This window comes from Phytophthora sojae, assembly GCF_000149755.1.
Source record: "Phytophthora sojae unplaced genomic scaffold PHYSOscaffold_8, whole genome shotgun sequence".
In the NCBI taxonomy this organism is placed as follows: domain Eukaryota; phylum Oomycota; class Peronosporomycetes; order Peronosporales; family Peronosporaceae; genus Phytophthora; species Phytophthora sojae.
In genome coordinates this window covers 953,418-970,644 of record NW_009258122.1, presented here as the reverse complement: position 1 = coordinate 970,644, position 17,227 = coordinate 953,418, and the positions used below count along the sequence as shown (strand labels likewise).

Sequence of the window (17,227 nt, the reverse complement as noted above, 5' to 3'; positions counted from 1 at the left end):
CGGTGCACCCGAACTAAAGAACCGTGATAAGGTACATGTTCACACCACCGGGAGACTTGATGAGAAATAGCGGCCGCGTTGTTGGCCCTATTCAAGTTCCAGCGTCGACGCCGAACTTTTGGCTCCTGGGTGTGGCAAGCTACGAAAAGTTGCTATGATACGGCTTACCGCACTCCCAAACTTGTGTCTACGGTATATCGGCAGCCTGCCGTCGGTAGGAAACATACATGTTGAAGCGACAGCGGCTGTCCATATCGGTGAACGCTGCGAAAGATGGTGAGGTGACGTTGCGAAGCATCACCACGGGCATTACGGTAATCACTGTGGAAAGCCATGGTGTGGTCGCCTCGTAGCGAAAGTGACCAAGGAGTGGCGTGCTGCTTCAAAAAATTTCCCCGGGAGTGTCCGAGCGATCGACAACCACTTCGACAAGACTACGGACCGCGTTGTCGTCATGTCACGGCGGACTCGACATGCAACGGGGGAGGACCACTCTAGTGTACCGCAGTTTGCGGCGATCGCGGCTCGAGCACCACCAACGAAGTGCTGGCTCGTACCGATGCCGGCCAGGTGCTGCAATGTACACATGAATCAAACTACTGCAGCAGAGTATCGAAGGTGATATTGGTGCCTGCTGCGAGGTGGCGAGCGATTGACTGTGAGCAGCTCGAAAGAAACGTCGAAGAGGACGGGCGGACTGAGTCGGAGCTGCGGGGCACCCCGGGGAGGAAAATAGAGAGCTGCACCGAGTGCACGGAACGGGCCCCCGCTCGACGACGCGACCACGGAGGCGTCCATGCGCAGCTCCTTGACTTCCGACGTCGCCCAGTTGGACAGTGTCCGATTGAAGCGACATCGTCAATCGCTACACTACGCCGCGCGGAGAACTCTGCATCGAGTGCGACCGTGGCATGGAGCGCAATGGATGGATAATTTGTATCACCATGTTCATGCCGAGAGGATTCCTCCCGCTGCTCCAATTGAGCAGCTCAATGCTTGTCGTCCTGTATCATATCTGCTCGTCTTTGGCAGGTTACACACTTGACGGCACCACAACCCCCGCGTCTTTTTCGCCATGCTGATCAAAAAGGGGCTGGCTGGATGCACCCCAACCAGCCAGCCAGCAGCAATTGTCACCAGCATGACATCTCGCCGGTCAGATAAAAGTATCTTTGGCCCGCACACTACCGTACCATCAAGCGTTCCTATTATCTGACTAGGAACCAGAACTCAAAATCTCTGTCCCGTGTATTGTGCCCAAAACCCCGGCTCTATGCACCTTACACATATGACGTTGCGTTCGTGAAGTGCCCCCCTTTCTTTATCGGCGACACTTGTCGCCGGACGGATAGGAGTCAGAACCAGCGTGCGTGTCCGCTCTCCCTCACTCTCCAATACGACGCGACGCCGCCGCACAAGGTAGAACGCCAAGGTAGATCGCCTCGACATGGCGCGGGGCTTCGGCGCGTCCTCCTCGCGCGTGGGCGGCCCGTCCGCCTCCTCGGTCTCCAACGGCAGCGAGTCGCTGGGCGCCTCGCGCGTGTGGACGCCTCTGCGCGAGAACCACTTCGAGCCGCCGCTGCTCTCCTCGAGGGAACGCGCCTACCTGGTGCGCAAGGCGTGCGAGGCGGCGCAGGAGCTGGTAGAACGCGCGCGCAGCGCCGGCGGACCCATCGCCTGGCGCCACGTGGAGAAGAACAACGGCGTGCAGATCTACGCGGGCTCCCCGCGCGCGTCGGCGTCGGGGTCCGCCGCGAGCGCCGCCAGCATGTGCGGCGTGACGAGCGTCCCGGGTACAGTGAAGGAGGTGGCGTCGCTCTTCCAGCTCGGTTCTACCCGCCAGATGAAGGAGTTCGCGCGCGCGCACCGCGAGTGGTTCTACGATGGCGTCGTGCTACACACGCTGGCTCCGCGCACCAAGGAGAAGCCCCTACACCAGGTCACGGCCAAGTGGATGGTGGTGCAGATGCCCAGCGGCGTCCCGCACCGCGACTTCTGCTACCTCGAGTGCCAGGACAAGTTCATCGACGCGCGCGGGCGCAAGGGCTGGGTGCTGGGGCAGCATTCCATCAAGTTGCCAGGCTGCGACGACCTCAAGAGGGAGTTCGGACTGGTGCGAGGCAGTCTGTACCACTCGGGCTTCGTGGTGGTTGAGAGCGCGGAGCGCGCGGGCCATGTGGACGTCATTCACCTGGTGCAACTTAACCTTAAGGAGCACACGCAGGTGCCGATGAATCTGCTGCGCGCGCGCGTGCTGTTTGTGGCGCAGGTGCGCAACATGCTGCGCAGCAAGAGGCTCAACGAGCAGCGCTACTTGAGCGACCTGGAGCTGGTGCCCAGGAAGTACCGCGCCAGGTGCGCAGTGTGTCAGGACTCGTTCTCGCTGTTGCTGCTGAGGAAGCTCAACTGCCGGAAGTGTGGAGAGGTTGTGTGTGCCGCCTGCAGCAAGGAGTTCCCCATTGAGAACCGCAACTTTGCTGCTACGAACGGAGGAGACGAGGTGCGCAAGCTGCGGATCTGTATGCACTGCTTCCAGACGATCACGAACGCGCCCAAGCCGACGACGGCGTTGGTGGAGCCGCCGCACTCGTCGACGATGTCCATGAGCTTCTTGGGGTACCATGACGACGACCGGCGCGCGTCCTACATGACGTCACGCGTGGGTCACCACGGACCTCGGGAAGGGGAGAACGAAGCGCCCAAGATCTTCTTGCAGTCCATGCGGCGTGAGAAACCCTCACGTCGGCGCATGTCCAGCACCTCGCCGATTCCTGGATTCGGCGCGGATATGCCGCCGTCGACCTCTCGGCATCGCACGCGTGGAGAACAAGATTCGGACCTGTACGAGCGCTCGCAACGTTACCAGCAGCAGCAACATGACCACGGACGCTCCCACAATCACCGGACCAGCCAGCGGATGCGTCCGTCGGACTTCCGTCCAAGTCAGAGTCTGTCGCTGGATGACCCTATTGCTCGAGGTGAAGGACGCTACACGCTGCAGATGCCGGGACCGCCGCCGGTGCAGTCTCCTGCATCCATCTTTGACCGGCCTGCCCCGTCGTCCTCGCGGCGCCAGCCCAGCGGTCTTCCACGCAGCAACAGTAGTGACATGCTACTGGGAACCGGGAGTCGCAATATGAGCAACTTCAGTCGACTGCAGGAGTTGAGCAGCCGGGAGCGATTGGAGCAGCTACAGCGCCAAGGAAACTACATGTCGCGCTCGAGCATGGACTACCGCGCCCCTGACGCCTACATGTCCGCGTTGCAGCAAGCGAGCCGCGACAAGCGCGACTTCGACGCGGCTCCTCCGATGTGTGCGGCGCCGCCGAGCGATTTTGGCGCGTATGGCGCGCATCTGCAGGTCACCCCTCCTGACTTTGGTGCGTATGAATCGTCGTCATTGGATGAGCCTGACGTGGCACCTCCGCTCGACATGAGCGCCCTTACAACGTCCATGTCAGCTGTTCCGATTGAGCTCAACAGCAGTACCGGTATTAAAAAGCCCGTCGAGCCTGCGTCATCATCACGGGATGGTGGACGCGAGCGCGAGCTCTTACGTCGACGCGAACGCGAGGTCGAACAGCGCCGCGAGTCTACGAGCTCGGATTCCTCTGCGAGCTCAATCGATATCGATACGTACGATGATACCACGAATCTTGCCGTGGTCCCGCCAATTGCCGAGCAGAAGCAGGATGCGAGATCAGCGCAACACAGCGTGAAGGCTCATGTCCACGACACCGATGAAGACTCGGAGGCATCCATGGGCGCCTCAGACGATGAAGAGGGGCCTCGGGTGAGTGCCAAAATTGCGGCATCGCCTAGCAGGCTCCCGCCTCGAAGACCGCTTGACGATAGCGCAGAGGAGACGAAGGCCCACGAATTTGCAGGAACCCCAGCGCTGCCACCCCCCTCTCCGTCTGCGCACACCGTGACACGGCAGATTCTAGAGCGTCCATCCATTGCGAACTCGACGGCAGGCTCGCTACCAGGGGACGCAGTGCCGACTGAAACTGAGGGTAAGACTGGCGTAGAAATTATAGCGCCCAAGGAGTCCGAGGCCGTTGAGGAAGACCTTATTGATCATGACCCTCAGCTACAGCGCTCGAAGGTGGAAGACTTGGTCGACCATGAACTGCAGCGCTCAAAGGTGGAGGACCTGATTGATCACGAGCTGCAGCGATCGAAAGTCGAGGACTTGATCGACCACGAGTATCAGCAGACGCAGTCGTCGGATGATGGCGTTACTAGCGCTGAACAGCGAGTATCGGAGGTTGGTAAGAATTCGAAGAATTACTCATTCCAAGAGCGCTACGGCCACCTGGAGACCGACGCGGACCTGCTCAACACTGCCGGCTGTGATATGAACTACCTCGATGCCGACATGCGCCAGTTCCATGATCAGTCACTGTTCATTCGTCAAAGCCGTGATGGAAGTGCACCGAGTTTGCGGAGTTCATCGTCCCAAGTGAAGACCTGTATGTCTGCTCTGTCGACGCTTAGTGAGACCCCGTCGACTAGGTCAAGCCTTACAGGCGATGTCAATGGAGTGACGCCTCCTTATGAGCGGATGCCCACGTCGCCAAAGGGAGAGAACTCCAACGTCGTGGATTTGGTCAAGCCCTCGCAGCCCACCATCGACCGCGAAGGTACATTTGCCCTTGATCTTAGGAGCACGGATGGCAGCATGCAATCGTGGAACTCCCGTAACAGTTCTGCGAACCACGTAGCACTGGATGCCCGAACGACAGGAAACGAGGTGAGCTCACCAACTGCTGCTTCGTCAACGCGTACGGAAGACCGTTTTGCTACCAACTCCGATCTTGTTTCGGGTCCTGTGAATAGTGTTGCCGAGGACCTGGTCTTCCATCGTGAGAGCGAAGTCCCTCGACCGAGCGACGTTGATGCTGCCGAAGAACAAGACGCGGTAGTGCCCCCTCCTGTTATTCCGGTGGCGTTGGCTGGCAGCCAAGACGATGGAATTGTGCAGACAAGCGGCGACGACGTCTCGGAAAGCAGATCGCGCGCTTCGAGCAGAGCGTCGTACTCGTCTCTCATTAGCAGCGACGGTCGCAGAAGCAGCACGTGCAGCATGGGGCTGGACGCCGTGACACCGCCTGCGACTCCGCCAGCAGTCTCACCGGTTGCAATCGGTCGCCTGTCGGCTACATCAGCATCATCTCCGGTGGCGCCGACTTTGGATCCCGCGCGTTCCAGTGAAGCGCCCAGCTCTAGCGGTGCACCGCCAGCATACGTTCCCGATCGGTTCCGGACGATGGAACAGCTCCAGCAATCGCAACAGCAAGAGCAACAAAAGGTGGACCCTGCGGCGTCAACCACCCCACGTCAGAGCACCGACAGCAACGGGACCCTGGACAATTTCCAGCTAAACTTCTCGGCATCCTTCAACGCCCATCAGGAGCAGAAGCCACACCCCAGTGAAAGCGGTGTCGTCGATGGCCTCTCGCATCTGCCGCCTCCTCCTACCGATGATCGGAACCGCGCGAGCAGCACCGGCAGCAACGATGTGCAAGTGCTGCGCTATCAGTCCGTTGGCTCGTCAGTGCTGGACACCGTCCCTGATACGGCCAGGCTTTCAATCTCGGATGATGACGACAGCGAGAACGAGAACGTGCTGCTGTCTGCGCGTAAGCTGTACGGCAAGTTCGGCAACACGAAGCAGTTGTCGCGGCTCGGTGGCAACCGCCCCGGATTCCAGCACACGCTCAGCCAAATCCAGCAGAGCTTCGACCAGTTGAGCGACAGTGAAGACGACGATGATGAGGACACTCCAGCGGCTCCTCGACGGTAGGCGGCCGATGCAAGGGGTGCTATAACTATCAGTCTGGTTCGTGTAAATGAACGTGTAGATGTCCGTACCAAGGGGCGACGAAAGTAGTATCCACCTTATACAGAGCAATATAGCGGATTTTGCGCCCGAACACCAAGGGTTATTATGAGGTGAAGTCGATTGAAAAAAAATGCAGAGCTGCGAGGCTAGCCTACTTCTGGAAATTCAGGAAGCGCATGGCCAGAACCGTCAAAATACGAACAAGGACGATGAAAGCCACCAGGATGCCGAAATTCCTCCAAATCTCGCTGTGCTTCATGCCAAAGTTGATCTCTAGATATGCCTTGACGGTGATGTCGTCCGGTAGCGACGGTGGCACGTTCGCCACGTGGTTGCACCCGATAGCGCTGCTGTCACCAGCAGCAGGGCAGTCTCCGAACACAACCGCGGAGAGTGCAGCAAGCGTGTACGTCAGCGGGTTGATGTAGTAAATCCACTTGACGCCCACAGGCAGTGCAGCAGCCGGAGGACTGAACCCCGAGAAGAGGAAGGTAATGAGGTTCACCACCATGCCCAAAATCTCGGCCATCTCCGCGTTGGGGGATACGAGGACCACCAACTCAGCGAGGTACTCTTGGAAGTGGGTGTAGAACGTCAGGATGAGGTAGAACGTGAAGAAAACTTGTGCACCGGTGAAGCCGACGATGGGGTAAAAGACAGCCATGGCCAGCAGTACTGCTGCAAAGTGTACGGTATCTCTACCACGCTCCAGCCGAAGAAGTACCAGAGCGCTGAGTAGGTCTGCGATGCGCGCTCGCGGTAGAACACAGCGCGTTCCTCGGCTACGACGGGGATCAAACCATTGAACGAGGTGACTCCAAGAAATGCCATCACGGTGAACACAATTCCCATGCCGGAGTTGATGCCCGCGTAGGTGCCGTAGTTCGTCGACATGTACGTGATACCGGTGAGCAGACCCATGACCTGAGCAACGCCGAAGCGAGTCAAGTTGTAGGACGCCGTTCTCCAGTACAATTTCCAGAAACGCTGCAGCAGGAGCTTCATCTGGGTCAGTTCCGTCGCAGCACGTTTGTCGGCGTACTCCAGGGCAGGAATGGACGCTGACGGTCGTGATACACCATCGCCATCCAGGTTCTCCTGTAAGACTTCGAACTCGGCGCAGACTTGAATAGCGCGACGAAGTCCGTCGAGTTTGAGTCGGTCTTACTGACACCAGCGCCGATCACATCCAGCATCCACGATGCTGGGTTGTAGTTCTCCCTCAGCTTCTCCACACCGTCGATCGCCTCGAAGTAGTCGATCATCTTCTGCGCGTTCTCGCCCAACTCACCAGCGAGCACTGTCTCCCCACCACGCTTGAGCAGAAGCATACTGTCGAATACCTGGAAAACCTCGGCCGAAGGCTGGTGGATCGTACAAATGATGGTGCGGCCGGTGTTGGCCACCTTGCGAACGCCGTCCATGATCAACTTGGCCGAGCGAGCGTCCAATCCACTCGTGGGTCCGTCCAGGAAGAGAACACTCGGCTGTGCTGCCAGCTCCACGCCAATGGTCAACCGCTTCATCTGCTCCACGGAACTGCCGCGGATGATCTGGTCGGCAATCGGAGTCAGGTCCAGCAGCTCCAACGTGTTCTCAACCGACTCATACTTGTAGCTGCCGGGCACGCCCGCACCCTGGCGTAGGAACGCACTGAAAGTCAGCGCCTCACGAATCGTAGACGACTGCGAGTGGACATCCATCTGCTCGCAGTAGCCCGTGGAGCGACGGATAGCCAAGTCAGTAGCGGTGTAGCCGTTCAACAGAATCTGTCCCTGTACTTTGCCTCCCGTCTTGCGTCCAGCAATCACGTCCATCAGCGTTGTCTTACCAGCACCCGAGGAGCCCATGAGCGCCGTGATCGTGCCCGGGAGCGCATACCCGGAGATCCCCTTGAGCAGGTCGATCGACTTCTTCGAGTCAGTCGGGTCTGGGACAGTATACCACAGGTCTTTGAAAGCCACCGTGACAGGTACTGGAACAAACTTCTTGTCATCGTCAGGCGCCACCGAGACGGCAGTATCCATTCCGACAGGCAGGTTGCGTGGGGTTTCTGCTACAGCGTACCCATCCTGCTTCGAAGTGTACATCTTGTTGGTGGCATCAGTAGCTGTGTCTTCATTGTCGAGCGCGACGTGCTCCGGGCTCTCGTAGCGGTGGTACTCCAACGCAATAAACGAGCAAAACATGAACACGTACGAGACGACCGTGTACAGCATGCCATACCACAACCAGTACCTCTCGGACGGAACTTCGTAGGTGCTGAGCGCGTACTCCCCCATCTTCATGCCATATCGGTCACAGTAGTCGACGCCTTCGTACACACACGTATCGAAGCGTGACTCGGTGTACTGGTTGACGGCGAGAGCACGAACGCTCCAGCTGACTGGATTAATCCAGTATAACCACACGAGATAGCTCGGAATTTGGTCCTTCGTGATCGTGAAGCCAGCGAACAGGATAAAGAGTTCAACTGCGACGCCGGCGATTGGGTTCACCACGTTAACGTTGGGCGACGCGGACGCCAGAAAGAAAAAGAACGCGGATGACCAGATGTTGATGAGGCACAGGATCGCCACAAAGGGCAGGAAGCTCCAGACCGAGCTCACGAAGCCGCACATCCAGTAGACGATGGCGCTGAAGACCATCGTCTCCACCATGATCGGGGGGATCTGGCTGACAAGAGAAACTCAGCACATAAGACGCCGTCCGGAAGAAATTGCCACGACGCTGCTTGTAGAAGACCTCACGAGCTGCAAAGATGCTGGGAACTTGAGCCAGTAGAGCCATGGACAAGCAAAGCGCCACTTCAAAGATGATCCCCATCACCAAGGGCGGGTCAGTCGGGTCGACTTGGAAGAAGACGCACCCGTACAGCAACGCCATGACCGTGTTCATCGCCAACCGACCAATCAGGCTCGATAGCTCCCGCTTCATCATAATGAGCTGGCGCTTAACGAGCGACGCGGTGCTGGACCAAAAGCCCTGGTAGAATTCAGGTTGACGAATATCGGTACTCGTCTGAAAACCGTCGGATTCGTCGAGATGGCTCCGCATCCGAGTGTACGCCGAAGAGGCCTCGAATACATCGGCGAATTCTCTCGGGGTGCGAGGAATTCCGTCTGCATGGACTTCGTACTGGAGCTGCTTGTCGGTGCCGAGATCCAAGAGAAAGTCAGCGACGTCGCGGTGAGGAGGACGCTGGAACCCCAGGCTCTCAAAGTAACCCTGGGCCTCTTCACGCGGCCCGTTGTACACGATATGACCGTCGTTCAGCATCACGACGTTGTCGAAGAGCGCAAACACCTCTGGGGACGGCTGCAGCAGTGAAATGACCACTGTCTTGTGAAACTTCTTGGCAATGCTGCGCTGCATCGAAATGATGTCGAACGTCGCAGCACTGTCGAGGCCCGTGCTGATCTCGTCCATCATCTTGACGTACACGTTGCCGAACTCCATCTCGCCAGTCGTGACGCGCTTCCGCTCGCCTCCTGAGACGCCACGCAGCATCGCGTCTCCGACGACGGTGTTCTGGCAGTTCTCGAGACCGAGCTGCTGGACCACCAGGTCGGGGTAGTGATGGTACATGGCTCGCACCACCTTGAGCGCCTCTATATTCTCGTAGGAGTTGCCGTGAACCAGCCCTCCTTCCCAGAACTTGGTCATATCCCCACCGCAGCAGGCGTGCGCGAACTCCAGCGTCTCCTTCACCGTCAGCGTCGGGTAGTGCCCATCCCGCTGCGACGCACACGACACGAGCTGCGGCAAGACCTTGCGAAGCTCAGCGCCAGGCGTTCCGTTGTACGTCACTTCTCCTTCGATCGACCGTTCTTGTCCTCAGGGAATCGCCCACTCAGTAGCTTCATGAGCGACGACTTGCCCGAGCCAGGCTGACCCAGCACGAGCGTCATGGAGCCCGGTTCGAACACGCCGCTCACGTTCTTGAGGATCTGCTTCCGCACTGTGTGCTTCTTGGCTACCAGCCCTCGGACAGCTTTGACCACCACGTTGGGGAGTGTTGGGAGCTCCGTCTTGGCGTCGTTCTTGTCGCTGACAGCGATGTCGGCCGAGATGGATACGTTCTTGAAGCGCACCTCCATTTGCGGTAGAACGCCCCCATAGCCCTTGGTCATGCGAGTAGCGACGTGGTCGTGAAGCTCGAGAGGCCCTTGAGCCAGCAGCGTCTTGGCGTTGTCGTACCCGAATACCGGTTGATCCTTCTCCTGCGCTTTCATGACGAGTCAACGAACTCTGTCCAGGACGTTCGTGGGACCACCGAACTTAAGTCTTTGCTCCAAATGGAAAGTGAGCTTGACTTGCTGATCTCATGGCCACGCTATCCGGGGTACGAACTGATGAGCGTTGCGATTGCTCGACTCTCGTCTGCAGCGCTTCGAGGCGTTCATAATCACCGGACCCTGTTTCACGACTGGACTAGCGTTTAGTCGACCAATCCGCTTCGCGGCGGGGTGTGCTTGCGAACGCTGAGTGCAGCGATACCAGCGTCGCATAAGCACAACTTCCATGCTGAAAAACCACTCGGTACATGTACAGTACCTGCTCGCAATTCTTGTTGACGGACGCGATCCCTCCACACATGCACGTACACCATGCCAACGCACCGGATACGGCACGACCACCAACTGTACAGTAGCTCCTCAAGGAGAAGACCAACACCTTGTTACTGCCCCACCAACGGCGAGTGACCTTCGCTATGTATAATAGCGCTTCACTTGGCTTCCCCTTCTTGCATTTTCTACACAGTATGATACACTCCTCCAAGTTAGCACTAGACCGTCTCAAATAGAGGGTATCTATCTATCTATCCATCTGTAGCTAGGAGTACCTGTCGAAGAGCAAGGACAAGGTGCTGTCTCTGGGCCAGGATCTTCCTCTTTTTATTGAATTTTGCGCCAGACTCCACCACCGCCTTCTCCCACTGATCCTGGACGCGTTGCCGTTGCTCCTCGTTGCGCATGAGCTCGAGCTCCTGTCGTTCCGGTGTCCACTGAGCCTCCTCCTGCGAGAGATGCATTCAACCGTGAATATATCTCCATGTACAACGAATTGAGCGGAGAAAATCCCACCACCATGAAGAGCATTCCATGGTGGTCACGCCGAGCACTCACACTCGCCTGGATCTCCGCTGCCAGCGTCGCAAACAGCCGCCGCTTGCGACGCTTCTGCAGGTTCTTGCGCTTCGTGCGAGCTGAGCCCATGGCTATTCCGACCTGAGATGCGGCATAACTATTTTTAGCAGACTATTTTATGACGGAAGATGGGTTTCGAGCCGTTACCAACCGCCAAGGCGCCAAGTTGAAGTGAAGTGGCTCATTCCGCAGAGAGTCGAGAGTCCGATCAAGCGGCTTCTCCTCTTAAAGGCTTATAGGTCGGTTTCCCCTACTTTATCTATCTATTTGATGGCGTTATGATATTCTCCATTCAATTCTGCAGCCACCCGTGCTCTTCTCGGGTCTAAACGCCCCCTACAACTCAAGTAACGACTGCTAAAAGCCCTTGTCTGTTGGTTATTTACACCCCCTTGTAGTGCGTGGAGAGGGACGCTGGCTTCGTCTTGGTCATGTTCGAGAAGGTGGTGGAGTCGGTGCTGGAGGAGTATGTGAGCGAGTGGGTGGAGGGCCTCGACTCGGAGAAGATGAAGGTGGCGCTGTTCGCGGGTAAAGTGGAGTTCCGCGACCTGCGGATGCGCGGCGCGGCGCTGGACAAGTTCCAGCTACCCATGAAGATGAAGTCGGGCAGCGTCGGACGGCTGAGCATCAAGGTGCCGTGGAAGCGGCTCACGTCGCAGGCCGTCAAGATCAAGGTGGAGGACGTCTTCCTGGTGGTGGAGCCCACGGACCAGGACGAAGCTCGGCGGAGCGAGGAGGACGACGATTCGTACGCGCTGCGGACACGCTGGGCCAAGCAGCAGGAAGTGCGGATGCTCGAGTTGCTGGAGACGGTGAAGAACGACGGCAGTACGACGAGTGAGAGTGAAGGAGCTGGAGCTGGAGCTGGAGCTGGGGCGGGGGACTCGGACCCCACGGCGTCTTGGGGCTACCGCAAGAAGATCCTCAACACGATCCTAGACAACGTCTCGTTCGAGTTCTCCAACATCCACATCCGATACGAGGACTCGAAGCACCTGGCGTCGTCGATTCCGTTGGCTCTGGGGCTCACGATCGACTCGATTGTGATCTCCACCACGAACGCGAACGGACAAGAAGAGTTCGTGGATCGCGCGCAGGCTCGCACTGCGTTTGTACACAGACGGCTCGAGATGGTGCAGGCCAGTGTCTATAGCGACCACATCGAGGCTAAAGGCGCGCAGTCTCGAAAAGGTCCGTCGACGTCGGGCTCGAATGTTATTCATCCTTTCAGCACTCGCATCAACTTGGCTCGAAACCACGACGAGCGGACAGCGTCCACCATCCCGAAGCTGCGATGTTCCGCCGAGATCAGCGCTATCCGGGCGTGTTTGACTCCTCAGCAGAGTACGTTCCTCATCAGCATCGCAGACTTTGTATCCGCCCATGAGATGTACCTCAAGCGTCTCCACTTCCAACGCAAGCGACCACTAGTCCCAGTGCGTTCGAACGCCAGATTATGGTGGCAGTACGCCCTGCACGGCGTTCTGGAACTGCACCGTCATTCATTATCGAGTCAAAAGACCGCAACAGCGTCAACGACAGCGACTCCGGCCCGCAGGTCGAGTGTTGTTCATCGTCGGTGCAGCTGGAAGCTCTTCGTGACGCTCTGGTTCGCTCGGAAGGAGTACATCCACCTGCACAAGAACATGCTGCGGGCCGCCAAGAAGAAGAAACTCGATATCGAGAGCGTCATGGCCGATCGCTCTCGACTAAATGCTCTCGAGGACGTCTTAGAGGTGCCGACTATTGTCTTCTTCCGGCTTTGCGCCGCCCGAGAACTGGAACTCGAAGGTCAGGGCCATGACTCCCCACGGAAATTATCCCAATGGAAGTCCCGGTTTTCCTCCGGACGAACGTCAAGCGGCAGTTCGAATGGATCTGCGTCCACACGTGATAGTTTTATCGACAAGCTGGAGATTTACTTGGCGGTGAACGACCGAATGCACGCGTCGTCGGAGGCTCGAACCGCGAGTTTTTGCGAGGAACGGAACGTGGAGGCGCTGCTCATGGCGTTGGACTTAGTGGTCATTAGCTTCGAGGTTGTTCTCGTTGAGGAGTACAAGGTCGGGGACAAGTCGGACACGAGGGACTTCTTACGATTTGAGCTCAACGAGTTTGTGGTGACGGTGCTGCAGCGGACCAGTTCCTCCACCGTGTCGTCACGGATCACGTCCGTCCAGATCCTCGACTTCCGCCAGACGTATGAGGCCGCGACGCTGGAGAAGAAGGAGCCACACGCTCTTTTGTCCATGATTGACACTATCTCGCCTAATGGGCAGGTGGTGTCTCGCAAGAACCCGTTCGTGGAGCTGAACATCGAGTGTTCCGAGAGCAAATTCCAACTCGACTGCGTGTTCGAGCGGTTCCGCTACATCCACAACTTGTACGCGACGTCAAAGCTCCGTGCGTATTTCATAGCGCGCGTGGATGAACCCGATGAACCTGTTGCAGCGATCAAAGCTGCCACGCCGACAAAAACTGCTGGAAAAGTATCTAAACTTCCCGTTGAATTGCAACGCAAAGCGTCCATTGAGAACGCCTTTGGAACTGCCAAAGCGCGGCGAAAGAGCGACACGGCCGCAGTTCATACACGAGAAGTGGTGTTTTCTGTCAAACTTCCCGAGATCGACGTGTTTGTCCATACTACTGACGCCTCAGCAGAGGTGGAGGCTAGACTGGTGGGCACGCACTTCCAGAATGGGGCAGCTCACAACACGTTTGAGCTGTCGATTGAAGGCGCTGAGACCTACTTCTTAGAGCCCGAAGTGTGTGCAAGCACGGAAGAGGAGAAATACGAGGGTGAAGCGGACAAAACGGATACTGTCCAGCGTAAGCGCTCTACGTTGATGCAGAGTACACGCCTGGTATTTTATGGAGAGAAACTGGTGGAAGGCTACCTCGTCCCCAAGTGGCAAATGAAGTGCACGGCGCCTCCCATTCAGTTCTCCATGTCAAGTAAGCAGTACCAGCAGCTTCTGCAAGCGTCAGCCGAGTGGCAGTCGCCGAAACAGGGGCAAGAAGCTGCCAAGGCTGGGTCGATTGCGTCGTTCATACCGGAAGACGAGCGGTTCAACGTTTGCTTCTCCATCCCTCAAATCCTGATCGACTTCAACGGCGAAGGCCCGATCCAAACCGCATTGAGCGCGGCTTCTAGTGCGTCGGAAGAGATCACGGGCTTTGAGCTGGACATCCGAGACCTGAATGTGATGGCGAGGTTTTCCTCCGCCGCCCAGGCTGCCGCTGTGGATATGGGCTTGCTGTCACTTGTAAAATGCGTGAAGTACAGCACTGTACCAGATAATACGGTGGACGGATCGTCCGCGGACGACGCTAGTGCACAGAACGCTGATGGCCCAACGCCCTCATCAATCCCTCCACCATTACCCGTGGCGAAAACCACAGCAGACCCAGTCTTCCATCGATGTACGGGATATCGCACTTGCAAGCTCCTTGAACTAAGCGGAAAGACAAGCGTCATGATATCCAGCTCGGAGCCGCTTATGGGTGAAATCAACGTCGAGCAAGCCGCTCTGTATTGGGATCATGAGCTGCTGGTTGCTCTTGTTCGATATCACTCAAAAGCGCCAAGTGCAGAATCGTCAGCCTCGGGTCCGAGTGTAATAACCCAAAGTGATGCACTCGAACCGCTGGCTTGTTTCGCGCTTCAAGTGAAAGTCCAGCGATATTTTGCATTTTTCATGCCGAAAGCGTGCTGGCAGGAGCGTGTTTCGTTTGGACTTTGTGGCTCAGACTTGCGCTGTGATGTCTCGACGCTGCAGACGCAGTACGTCTGTGCCACTCTGGAGGGTATCGGTGAGATCCAATTGACAGCGTCTCGGCTGAACCAGATCAAATCGGAGAACGATTCCGCTGATAATGAAGCTCAGAGTCCGGAATTTTCGGAGGAAACGAGTGTACTACTTCAAGCCCGGACGCCAGTGCGAGTTGTGCTCGAGTCGGCAGGTTTCAGTTCGTTGGAGCATCGTGGAGGAGCCGCTTCGTACTACCGAATCGAGAGCGAAGACGTGGAGATGAACTACTTGCGCGCGTACTGGTCTCCATTCCTGGATCATCTTGCGATAGAGATCGGTGGGTTTTCTCGGTGGACGGACCTGCTGCGAATGCCACCCGGGATGAAGGCACTAAACGACCGGGTAAGCGTCGAGCTCGACATTTCTCACGTGACCTTGAAGCTGCCGACCTGCGAGGCCGAGGGCAAGCACAAATCGCCATCCGATCACATCGAAATTGACGTTCGGAACGTATCCGCAGCGTCTCGAGCTTACCCGGAGGACACGACGCAGGAGCAGAGTGGAATCCAAGCTGGCAGCGTTCAACTTTTCACCGTTATGACCAAACCTCAACGCCCTAACCAAGCTGCCACTAATGAGGAATCCAAGACCGATGAACAGGACGAGCTTCCGGTGTGCCGCTACTCTGTGGGGAAGTTTAGTGACTTGTTTATCGAGTACGTGGCCCTCCCACTGGCACTCACAAATGTTAAAGGGGGAGAACAAGAGGAAATGAAACCCTCAGCGCTGGATCTTGCCGTGGTTATTGCCGAGATGGAGAGAATGTGCAGCCGCATCAAAGTGGAATTGTGGTCGACAAACAACTGGATGAAGTCTGGCACAAAAGACCAAGAGGAAACTGATGCAACCCCTGCAGATAATTCTCCAGTCACACAATCTACAACAACGTTAGCGTTTAATCCGTACCAGCTTGAGCTTCTCTCTCGCGTTCTGGACAACAACTTCGTCGGGTCACCACCGGCTCCAGTTTGCAGCTTCGTCAACGCCGACGAGACGAAAGTTTCAGATATGGAGTTTGACTTTGGAGATCTCGCCCTGGATCTCCTAGACCCGCTGGATCCCTCCGTGGACGACGCCAGCTCTGGAAACCCCTCAAGCGGCGCTGTGATAGCTCGCGCGTGTCTCGAGCGATTTCAACTCGCTGCCGACGGGTTCGCGTCACTGCGGTCTCAATACCGCGCGTCGTCTTCCAAAGGCTCCTTGTGGAAGATTGATTGGAGTGAAGACGAAGCTCAAGAAGACGTTCCAAAGTCTGAAGTGAGGGCGCTTTGTGGCAGTATTTTCTCTCTATCGGAAGACGTATCCAAGCAAGGTATCGACATCATCCTGGATCGACGAGCTCCATCACCCGAAGTTGCGATTCCTCCCACAGAGGTCCGAATCCACTTGGACAACTGCGAGCTGCTCCCGTTAATCGTCGAGTTCGGCCAGCGACTTCGGTATTTCGCCTCCATTGAATCGGATCTCTCGGAGCAAATCGAACGCGCGGAAACTTCATTGGACGTGTCGATTACAACGGGTTTCGTGCATTACCTCGCTGCTGAATGCGTTCCGAACAGCGTTGATGAACTCGGAAGTGAAGACGAGGACTCCCAACGCCTTCACTCTGATGCTACCACATTGAAGATGATAGCGAGTGGGTGCATTGTTGGTCGGTATCACAGCGACGAGCCTGAGAACTCGCGAACTCAACTGTACGGGAGGAATATGTGCGTGAAAGTGAGCTCGCAATGGCCACCACAGCCTGCAGTTTTAACAGTGCCAGCCTCGCCTTCCTCCCAGTCCGAGTCGCCCACCAAGGCGGACATGTCTGGAGCGTTAGATCTTTCAAGATACGAGCGCACTGTATGCGATGATTTCACCATCGATCTCGAGTTGGTCACTGCTGAAGACGCTGAAGCCACGATGGCAGTCACACTCACGCATTTCCACGCTGTTGTGTGTACTCTCGACCTCTTCCTCTTCTCTCAAGCTCAAAAGGTGTTCGGAACGGATAATGAAGCCAGCGACAGTAGTTCCGAGAAGGAAAAGACCGAAGAAACCGAAACTTCTGAAGGTGAAGACGGCGACTCTAAGCCTGCGGACGCTCCATCAAGGCCTCTAGCACCACCAGAGATCGAGTTCCGAGAGGACAGCATCAGTATGGTCGAATTCTTGCTGGAAGATACGAGCATCACGCTTCTTCGGCAAAGTGGGCCTCACTTATCCCCGATAGCGCGCTTGTACACCTTCCGCGCCATGTGCAAGGCCACGTACGAGGTTGGAGAGCGGATTGACGGCGTCGTTCCCACCTTGACCGAGGTGGCAGTAGAATTCCCGGACGAAAGTCTGAACGAACCGTGTGCTGACGATGGAGTCAGCATCTGGGGGTTCAATACGGCGTTAGGCTCGTGGGAGCCCATAGTGGAGCCCTGGAT

The 17,227-nt window shown here is 57.0% G+C and overlaps 4 protein-coding genes across 4 annotated transcripts; 2 read left to right on the top strand and 2 right to left on the bottom strand.

Moving 5' to 3' along the window:
* Nucleotides 1-1,447: 1,447 nt before the first annotated feature.
* Nucleotides 1,448-5,888, top strand: PHYSODRAFT_563579 (hypothetical protein; the record flags this gene model as incomplete). Its single annotated transcript, XM_009535106.1, has 2 exons — nt 1,448-4,442; nt 4,533-5,888. The coding sequence occupies 2 exons, from the start codon at nt 1,448-1,450 to the stop codon at nt 5,807-5,809; spliced, it is 4,272 nt and encodes a 1,423-aa protein (XP_009533401.1). The 3' UTR covers nt 5,810-5,888.
* A 111-nt stretch (nt 5,889-5,999) lies between these two features.
* Nucleotides 6,000-10,083, bottom strand: PHYSODRAFT_261667 (pleiotropic drug resistance protein ABC superfamily; the record flags this gene model as incomplete). The annotated part of the gene is made up of 5 exons (XM_009535105.1): nt 6,000-6,526; nt 6,649-6,972; nt 7,017-8,520; nt 8,546-9,663; nt 9,702-10,083. 5 exons carry the CDS (start codon nt 10,081-10,083, stop codon nt 6,000-6,002), a joined length of 3,855 nt encoding a protein of 1,284 aa, XP_009533400.1.
* Nucleotides 10,084-10,670: 587 nt separating this feature from the next.
* PHYSODRAFT_520580 (hypothetical protein) lies at nt 10,671-11,067 on the bottom strand (the record flags this gene model as incomplete). The annotated part of the gene is made up of 2 exons (XM_009535104.1): nt 10,671-10,868; nt 10,978-11,067. The coding sequence occupies 2 exons, from the start codon at nt 11,065-11,067 to the stop codon at nt 10,671-10,673; spliced, it is 288 nt and encodes a 95-aa protein (XP_009533399.1).
* Nucleotides 11,068-11,429: 362 nt separating this feature from the next.
* On the top strand, nt 11,430-17,165 carry PHYSODRAFT_441359 (hypothetical protein; the record flags this gene model as incomplete). Its single annotated transcript, XM_009535103.1, has 1 exon — nt 11,430-17,165. A coding segment is annotated over one exon (5,736 nt), but the record flags the coding sequence as incomplete, so codon positions are not given.
* Between the last annotated feature and the right edge of the window lie 62 nt (nt 17,166-17,227).